A 10,461-nucleotide genomic window follows, 5' to 3' on the forward strand; every position below is an offset into this window, starting at 1 on the left:
CACATCAGTATTAAGTTTAGATCAAAAGTTACCTCAAGGTGCATTTACTGTTAACATGACTCGATCAAACAGATTAGAGGAAAGAAGAGAAAAGATCGAACTGACAAAGAACTAATGAAGATGGTACAAAGGTGGGCGCCAAGATCCCTCTGGGATCTCTTGTTTGTTATGGAGCAATCCTGTATGAAGGACTTAAATATATTTTATCTTTATGGTATCATTCACCTTCAAAAAAGACAGAGTGTGATAAATGCATGATGTTTAACTTGAACATGACCTCTGTTTAATAACAAAAAGTAAGACCAATGGATTTAATGAAGTTATTACCAGTATTTGGACGAAATTATAATAATCATCCCAGTTACCTGCATCTGTGTAAACTTTCAAGTTTCTTTCAATGACATAAAGTGTCTTATTGTGATTTCAACCTTGGTGTCTTTTCAACCTAGGTTTGAAGCAGAGCAGCCATGATTTGTTTTCACTATTTACCTGTAACTCAAATGGTGAAATCTTACAACGTGTTCGAGACACCGATCACATATTTTGTCCTGTGAAAGGTAATACAGAAATGTATCACATGTTATATTTCCCATAATTTCTTGTGAATATCAGATAAAATTCACTAGTGTTGCAAAATACTACAATCTTTTTATTCATTCTTTGTTCTTGTCAATATACTGATATTCCACTGCAGTTATGATTCATGTATGTGTTTAACAGGCCACCAGTTATATCCTTTATTAAAATATGAGAATAATTTATCCATGTTTAACAATTTTGTTGTATTCTGTATAAAACTTTTACCTACAAGTACCCTAAGATTTAGCTTACCTGGTCTAAAGGATAAAAAGTAAGATGACCATCATAGCCTCTGATCAATTTAGATATTATTGATATGTATGAATTTTGTTGGAACAAAAATCATGAAATTGAGACTTAATGATATGGTGCATATGATTTGTCAATTATTGTACTATTATACTATGCAGGTTTGGTGCTAAGAAAATGGTGCTTTACTCAGAAACAAGAAAGTGAGGTCATCAAAAATGATGGAATGGCATGTCATCTGGTGTTTTCTGAGGCAGAGAATGACATTAAATCAGGTATTGCTGATGAGTAAGGTCAATATTTCTAAATTCAAAAACACATTCTTGTGTTCAAAAAGGTTTTCATTCCACCTTTTTAAATCTTTTATATTGTCATATATTGCAGCCTTTAATTTGACTGATTTATCCGACATATGTGCCAGTGATTAGATTTGAATATTCAAATTTACTACACTGTATCACCATATTTTGTTGCGATCTGATGGAAGCATTAAAGACAGTATACATGTAGAGACAAAGAATTAAAGACATAGTATTAAAATCAGAGTATAGAGATCTGAGTATTAAAGACAAAGTATTCAAGATAGAGTATTAAAGACATAGTATTAAATACTTAGTATTAAAGACAAAATATCAGAAAGTATTAAAGACAGAGTATAGAGATCAAAGTAATAAAGACAAAGAATTAAAAACAGAGTATTAAAGACAACGGTATAGATATCTTAGTATTAAAAACAAAGTATTCAAGATAGAGTATTAAAGACATAGTATTAAAGACAGAGTATAGAGATCAGAGTATTAAAGACAAAGAATGAAAAACAGAGTATTAAAGACAACGGTATAGAATCTTAGTATTAATGACAAAGTATTAATGACATAGTATTAAAGACAAAGTATTAAAGACATTGTAATAAAGACAGAGTATAGAGATCAAAGTGTAAAGACAGAGTATAGATATCGGAGTATTAAAGACAAAGAATTAAAGACAGAGTATGTATTAAAGACAGAGTATTAAAGACAGAGTATAGGGATCAAAGTGTCAAAGACAAAGAATTAAAGACATAGTATTAAAGACAGAGTATAGAGATCAAAGTGTAAAGACAGAGTATAGATATCGGACTATTAAAGACAAAGAATTAAAGACAGAGTATGTATTAAAAACATAGTATTAAAGACAGTATAGAGATCCGAGGATTAGAGACAAAGTATAGAGATCAGAGTATTAAAGACAAAGAATGAAAAACAGAGTATTTAAGACAACGGTATAGATATCTTAGTATTAATGACAAAGTATTAATGACATAGTATTAAAGACAAAGTATTAAAGACATTGTAATAAAGACAGAGTATAGAGTTCAAAGTGTAAAGCCAGAGTATAGATATCGGTGTATTAAAGACAAAGAATTAAAGACATAGGATTAAAGACAGAGTATTAGAGACAAAGTATCGAGATCAGAGTATTAAAGACAAAGAATGAAAAACAGAGTATTAAAGACAACGGTATAGATATCTTAGTATTAATGACAAAGTATTAATGACATAGTATTAAAGACAGAGTATAGAGATCAAAGTGTATAAAGACAGAGTATAGATATCGGACTATTAAAGACAAAGAATTAAAGACATAGTATTAAAGACAGAGTATAGAGATCAAAGTAATAAAGACAAAGAATTAAAAACAGAGTATTAAAGACAACGGTATAGAATCTTAGTATTAATGACAAAGTATTAATGACAGAGCATTAAAGACAAAGTATTAAAGACATTGTAATAAAGACAGAGTATAGAGATCAAAGTGTAAAGACAGAGTATAGATATCGGACTATTAAAGACAAAGAATTAAAGACATAGCATTAAAGACAGAGTATGTATTAAAAACATAGTATTAAAGACAGTATAGAGATCCGAGGATTAGAGACAAAGTATAGAGATCAGAGTATTAAAGACAAAGAATGAAAAACAGAGTATTTAAGACAACGGTATAGATATCTTAGTATTAATGACAAAGTATTAATGACAGAGCATTAAAGACAAAGTATTAAAGACATTGTAATAAAGACAGAGTATAGAGATCAAAGTAATAAAGACAAAGAATTAAAAACAGAGTATTAAAGACAACGGTATAGATATCTTCGTATTAAAAACAAAGTATTCAAGATAGAGTATTAAAGACATAGTATTAAAGACAGAGTATTAGAGACAAAGTATAGAGATCAGAGGATTAAAGACAAAGAATGAAAAACAGAGTATTAAAGACAACGGTATAGATATCTTAGTATTAATGACAAAGTATTAATGACATAGTATTAAAGACAAAGTATTAAAGACATTGTAATAAAGACAGAGTATAGAGATCAAAGTGTATAAAGACAGAGTATAGATATCGGACTATTAAAGACAAAGAATTAAAGACATAGTATTAAAGACAGAGTATGTATTAAAAACATAGTATTAAAGACAGTATAGAGATCCGAGGATTAGAGACAAAGTATAGAGATCAGAGGATTAAAGACAAAGAATGAAAAACAGAGTATTAAAGACAACGGTATAGAATCTTAGTATTAATGACAAAGTATTAATGACAGAGTATTAAAGACAAAGAATTAAAGACAGAGTATGTATTAAAAACATAGTATTAAAGACAGTATAGAGATCCGAGGATTAGAGACAAAGTATAGAGATCAGAGGATTAAAGACAAAGAATGAAAAACAGAGTATTTAAGACAACGGTATAGATATCTTAGTATTAATGACAAAGTATTAATGACAGAGCATTAAAGACAAAGTATTAAAGACATTGTAATAAAGACAGAGTATAGAGATCAAAGTAATAAAGACAAAGAATTAAAAACAGAGTATTAAAGACAACGGTATAGATATCTTAGTATTAAAAACAAAGTATTCAAGATAGAGTAATAAAGACATAGTATTAAAGACATAGTATTAGAGACAAAGTATAGAGATCAGAGGATTAAAGACAAAGAATGAAAAACAGAGTATTTAAGACAACGGTATAGATATCTTAGTATTAATGACAAAGTATTAATGACATAGTATTAAAGACAGAGTATAGAGATCAAAGTGTAAAGACAGAGTATAGATATCGGACTATTAAAGACAAAGAATTAAAGACATAGTATTAAAGACATAGTATTAGAGACAAAGTATAGAGATCAGAGGATTAAAGACAAAGAATGAAAAACAGAGTATTAAAGACAACGGTATAGAATCTTAGTATTAATGACAAAGTATTAATGACAGAGTATTAAAGACAAAGTATTAAAGACATTGTAATAAAGACAGAGTATAGAGTTCAAAGTGTAAAGCCAGAGTATAGATATCGGTGTATTAAAGACAAAGAATTAAAGACATAGGATTAAAGACAGAGTATTAGAGACAAAGTATAGAGATCAGAGTATTAAAGACAAAGAATGAAAAACAGAGTATTTAAGACAACGGTATAGATATCTTAGTATTAATGACAAAGTATTAATGACAGAGTATTAAAGACAAAGTATTAAAGACATAGTAATAAAGACAAAGTATAGAGATCAAAGTGTAAAGACAGAGTATATAGATCGAGTATTAAAGACAAAGTATCAAAAACAGAGCATAAAGACAGTGGTTTAGAGATCTGAGTATTAAAGACAAAGTGTTAGAGACAGAGTATAGAGATCAGAGTATTAGAGACAAAGTATTGAGATTAAATTACTATGGATAAAGTGCTTGATCTAAAGTTGAATAATATTTAAAGTTCCAGTCAATACGAGTCAGCAGTCTCTTGCTTTCGGTTCTGTTGTCTTTCTCTGGAGAGTCATTATCATACATGCATTGAGATACAGCAGGCCTTGATAATAACTTAATTGGTTTGTGTGGATTATGTTATTCTATTAACTCTGTAAAATTATACAATATTGCTTTCTTCTGTAGAGAGACTTGTGCCAAACAAAGAACAAGAACAAAAGCTTGAAGGTAAGAGAAAGCGAGGTTATACCAGGTGTACCAGATTAGTTTTACGTATTGTATATATGTGTGTTAAAGCTTCATTTACTGTTGCAGTATTACATGCTCTGTGTTGAAAATTGGTGATGTTGCATAATTGTTAATAAAACAGTTGATTCACACAAGTTGTAAAGCTCCAGTATGTCCAATTTAGTTACACATAGATCAATTTATCTAAATACTATCATAGCTAATTAACAGTTAACCAGTTCATGTGATGGTTGTTGTAGAAAGATCGACCATAACTGACAGCCTGGCAGCTTAAGTTTATGATTATATACTAATCAAAGCAGTTACACACTGTGCCATACCGGTATATAGATACTAATAATAGATTTGTTTTGTCCACAGCATTCATTATTGGTTTCAATATACCAGAAACCTCTTGCCTTTTTTACTATTTAGCCTATGCTTTTCTACATCTTTGATATTTCTGTGTACCTTTTGGCAGAATGACACCTGCCTGTTTATAATTACTCAACCATTTTTATCTTGTGGCCTGTATGACTATATTGTATTGATGGGCCATCGATGGGAACCAGAAACCTAAAAGCTATCCTTTAAACACATAGTTTAACTTTTTCTTTTATATAGATATTAAAAATGCATTTTTTTTTTTTTAAATGGAAAGATCTAACCACAATTTACAACTTTCCGTGTTGTCTGTGTTTTTGTTTTTCATTTGATAACAATTAGGAGGGGTCACTTTAACCCATTTTGTACCTGACTGGCTTGGTCATTTCCACGATGAAGGTACACAATCTACAAAGGGAGTTAGTCTTTCAGTAGGGCAACACATTTGTCGGGTTTAAATTTTACAGATTTTGTAATATAAAACTAACAGTATACAAAACATAAGTACTATACAGTAAATATATAAGCTCTATAGAGAATGACATTACTGTACTGGGATATATTCACTGCAGTTTAACGTTTGCCTTTCGCTCTCCCCATTTCAATGAGAATGAATTTAGCATGACACTGAATTCAGTACACAACATACAATGTTTAACATTTGCTTGTGAATTTAAGGGCAAAATTAACACTAGGCGATCATGCATCTCATCAGCAAAGGGAACACAATGTCATTTGAATGGGCTTAAGTTTCCCAGTATACAATAATTAACTAGAAACCTTTAGACTGCTATTTAATCATGAACACTAAGACAAATTGACATTTACATTACAGAATACTTGGAACCAGGATTCACACTTGAGGAACAATATGTATATGTATGTCAGTCTATGAAGGACTACTTTTCTATTAGGGTAGACAACTGCACTATGTCTCTGAAGTCAGAGGAAGAATTTACCCCTGTAAGTATAAAGCATCTCCAACCAAGAGAAATGTTAGTAATAAAACAGGCTGTTTAATTTAGAACCTCAAGCTTGGATTATATGTCTTATTTGGCAGCTCTGTGTTTTGTTACCTTTTAAAAACTGTTTTGGTTTCAAATATCTGGTGATCACATTATTGATCTTGACTATCAGAGAGCAAGTGATGGATGATTTTTCACAGGTGTCCTTAAAAGCAAAGATAAATAAATAAGACTCCTTCATTTTCACAAAAAATTACCAATCTCCCTCTCATTCAAGTCCAAACTCGCACAAACTCAAAATCTACTTCCTGTGGTCAATTTATCTCCTAGTTACTGCAGGGTGTGTGTAATTATAACAGGTGTGTCTGAATCAAATGAATGTTTTTCTTAGTTATTTTGATACATAAAAAGGGAAAGATAAATCTAGCAAAGCAGTTTCAGTCACGTTTCACAAACTTTCCCCCCCATCGGAAATGTGGAATGAGGGAGATCTCCCTCATTGGAGGTTTCAGAGGTTGACAACTATGTAGAATTAATTGCACATATTTCTATGTAACATGTAAATACTAAATTCTAAACCTGGTTTACAGAAAAGATTTTTTTTTAATTATTATTAGCTATCCCTCTCTGAACAGCTGGTCAGTGTGATGTTGTCTTCCGAGGGTGTTGTAGTGGCCACAGGTCAGCATGCAGTGATCATCCCTCTGTTCTGTGTGAGAAGTTGGAGCATAAACACTGTCTCGAGTCTCATTCAGTACAAATACAAGAGCTCTGCTGATCAAGATGTTACCTTGTCTTTAGGATCAAATCAGTTTCGGTATTTACATGCCGGAACGATGGAAGCTATTAAGGACTTTCGTGTGAGTACAAAATTTTAGATATTTTGTTGATTTGAGATATCAACTTATCTGAACAATTTTACGCAATGAGCTTAAAATTTGTTGAGCTGAGATTTGGGTTATAATATGTTATGTCTTTCTGATATGAATAACANTATGGCCCTTTATGTACAACCATACAGCCAACTGCTCATTCAATCCAACAAATCACTATGTTACAGCTTTGGTCAAACCACTAATCGATTTGGATTATAACCAAAAGCTCGACATTGAGTATTTACTCTCAGTGATATGAAATCCAGAACGTAAGTGCCAGGTAAGGAACAATCATATTGCTTGTGTTATGATTCTGCAATTTATTTATATATGACCAACCACATTCAAATGTAGCTGGTAGGGTGAGTCTATATCTTAGTTAAACAAATTCATGTATCGTCTGTCATCCCAATTGTATTGTCAAATTTCATTTATGTACTTGTACTTTTAAAATAAAAATGTATGTAGCCAGCTACGTTACATGTATATATTTGCTGTATTTGTGGAAATGCAGGTTGAGAACTCTTCTACTAAATCATAGTTATAATCCGCACATTGAATTCCCATGGTCCAGGTGCAACTTACTAATTATTATAAATAGAAAATTATCATTAGGACATTTCATTGTGATCTATATTCTGTTTATTAGTCTTTTTTTATTAGCTCACCTGGCCTTAAGGGCCAAGTGAGCTTATGGCATGGTGCGGCGTCCGTCCGGCGTCAACATTTTANGTGGAATGAGGGAGATCTCCCTCATTGGAGGTTTCAGAGGTTGACAACTATGTAGAATTAATTGCACATATTTCTATGTAACATGTAAATACTAAATTCTAAACCTGGTTTACAGAAAAGATTTTTTTTTAATTATTATTAGCTATCCCTCTCTGAACAGCTGGTCAGTGTGATGTTGTCTTCCGAGGGTGTTGTAGTGGCCACAGGTCAGCATGCAGTGATCATCCCTCTGTTCTGTGTGAGAAGTTGGAGCATAAACACTGTCTCGAGTCTCATTCAGTACAAATACAAGAGCTCTGCTGATCAAGATGTTACCTTGTCTTTAGGATCAAATCAGTTTCGGTATTTACATGCCGGAACGATGGAAGCTATTAAGGACTTTCGTGTGAGTACAAAATTTTAGATATTTTGTTGATTTGAGATATCAACTTATCTGAACAATTTTACGCAATGAGCTTAAAATTTGTTGAGCTGAGATTTGGGTTATAATATGTTATGTCTTTCTGATATGAATAACATCTTAATCAGCTAGCAAAATTACAAGAATCCACCTAGTGAACCGACGCATGTAAACTTGATTAAATTTGCCAAGACTCCCCATTTGATGTTGTCGGATCATCTTTGCTTTTAAATTGCTTTTACTCTCATGGCTAGACCAGTGAATTTCATTTAGGAATACATCAAAGGGGTACGCAGAACTTCACTGAACATTCACTAGCGAACATTGGATCTCATTTTCCCTAGTACAGTGTATAATTATAAAAAGTTCAATGTAATGGTGACACCCAGACATTAATTTCTGTCATTAGTAAATTTTCATTTTGATTTTGTGTATATTATGGATAGTTTGTACCATAATACATCAAAATCAATCATGATGCACAATGTACTGAATTATAAATGTATATGTAATACATTAAAATAAATCATGTTTGACAATGTGCATTACTGTACTTATACCTAAAAAATCAAGTTTGACATTATACTAACAGATCAAAACAGGTTGAATTAACTTACCGGTAACTGTAATAACAACATATGAAATTTTATGATTTTTAGCTCACCTGGCACGAAGTGCCAAGTGAGCTTCGTTATGCCGTGGCGCGGCATCCGTCGGCCGGCCGGCTGGCGTCCGGCGTCAATATTTTACTTTAAACGACTTCTTCTTAATAACCAAAAGGCCAAGGGTACTGATATAGGGCCAGTAGCATGCTGGGAGGAAGGACTGCCAAGTTTGTTCAAATGAATGACCTTGACCCACTTTCAAGGTCACAAATGTTGAATGTCTAAAATCTTCAAACAACTTCTTCTCAATAACCAAAAGGCCAAGGGTACTGATATTGGGCATGTAGCATGCTTTGATGAAGGGCTACTAAGTTTGTTCAAATGAATGACCTTGACCCAATTTCAAGGTAACAGGGGTCAAATATGTTAAAATCTTCCAACGACTTCTCAATAACCAAAAGGCCAATGGTACTGATATTGGGCCTGTAGCATGNATATTCAAGGTCACAGGGGTCAAATATGTTAAAAACATCAAACAACTTCTTCTGAATAACCAAAATGCACAGGGTGATGATATTTAGCCAGTAGCATGCTGAGATGAAGGGCTACAAAGTTTGTTCAAATGAATGACCTTCACCCATAGTCAAGGTCACAGGGGTCAGATATGTTAAAAACTTTAAACAACTTCTTCTCAATAACCAAAATGCACAGGGTAATGGTATTTGGCCAGTAGCATGCTTAGATAAGGGCTACAAAGTTTGTTCAAATAAATGACCTTCACCCATATTCAAGGTCACAGGGGTCAAATATGTTAAAAAATTTAAACAAATTCTTCTCAATAACTAATATGTCCAGGGTGATGATATTTGTCCAGTAGCATGCTGAGATGAAGGGCTACAAAGTTTGTTCAAATGAATGACCTTCATCCATGTTCAAGGTCACAGGGGTCAAATATGTTAAAAACTTTAAACAACTTCTTCTCAATAACCAAAATGCCCAGGGATGACCTTGAATCATATTCAAGGTCACAAGGAGCAAATATGTTCAAAATATCTTAGCAACTTGTTCTGAATAACCAAAAGGCTCAGGATGTTGATATTTAGTCAGTAGCATGCTGGGATCAAGGACTACTATGTTTGTTAAAGTGAATGACTTTGACTTATATTCAAGGTCACAGGGGTCAAAAATTTGTTTAAAATCTTCNGATGTAGGATAGGGGCATTCCACCCTCTGGATATTCAAATTTGGCAAAACCCAAATTTGAAACCCCTCGGGTGGAATGTCCCTATCCTACACCCCTGGGCATGAAAGAGTCTTATATTCTACAACAGCTTTATAAGACTATAAAAAGGAAATTAGGAAATAGCTTTGCCTGCTCATCTACTTTACAAAACTATTACAATTAAAAGAGAACATTTTGCATCATCATTTTCGAGATTTTTTCAATTAAAACATTTTAAAATGCTTTTATCAAATTCATCGGCATGGGTATAAAAACGTTAATCTGTACAAGAACATGACAATTTATTATTATAATTAAGTGTTTTTTTGCATATATTAAGTTTACTCTAAAGTGCAATATAAGTATTTTGTCAAAATGATTTCATTTCTTTACATAATTTTCATAATAGTTCTATATTGTATTAATCAAGGTGTGAATCAGGGAAAATTGTAATGTCTGCCTACAGTAACTCTCCAGTA

At 32.3% G+C, this 10,461-nt stretch overlaps 1 protein-coding gene across 1 annotated transcript in view; it reads left to right on the top strand.

Annotated features, from left to right (window-relative positions):
- The window catches only part of LOC110447982, a 10,267-nt gene extending 2,109 nt beyond the window's left edge, over positions 1-8,158 (top strand). The window contains exons 3-8 of the mRNA XM_021493994.1: positions 450-557; positions 990-1,103; positions 4,758-4,799; positions 6,019-6,146; positions 6,766-7,008; positions 7,916-8,158. Of these exons, the coding sequence (XP_021349669.1) occupies positions 450-557; positions 990-1,103; positions 4,758-4,799; positions 6,019-6,146; positions 6,766-7,008; positions 7,916-8,158 (878 nt within the window). The remainder of the gene's footprint in view (positions 1-449; positions 558-989; positions 1,104-4,757; positions 4,800-6,018; positions 6,147-6,765; positions 7,009-7,915) is intronic.
- The last annotated feature ends 2,303 nt before the right edge of the window (positions 8,159-10,461 follow it).

Source organism: Mizuhopecten yessoensis, unplaced genomic scaffold (assembly GCF_002113885.1).
Source record: "Mizuhopecten yessoensis strain PY_sf001 unplaced genomic scaffold, ASM211388v2 scaffold3717, whole genome shotgun sequence".
Lineage (NCBI taxonomy): Eukaryota > Metazoa > Mollusca > Bivalvia > Pectinida > Pectinidae > Mizuhopecten > Mizuhopecten yessoensis.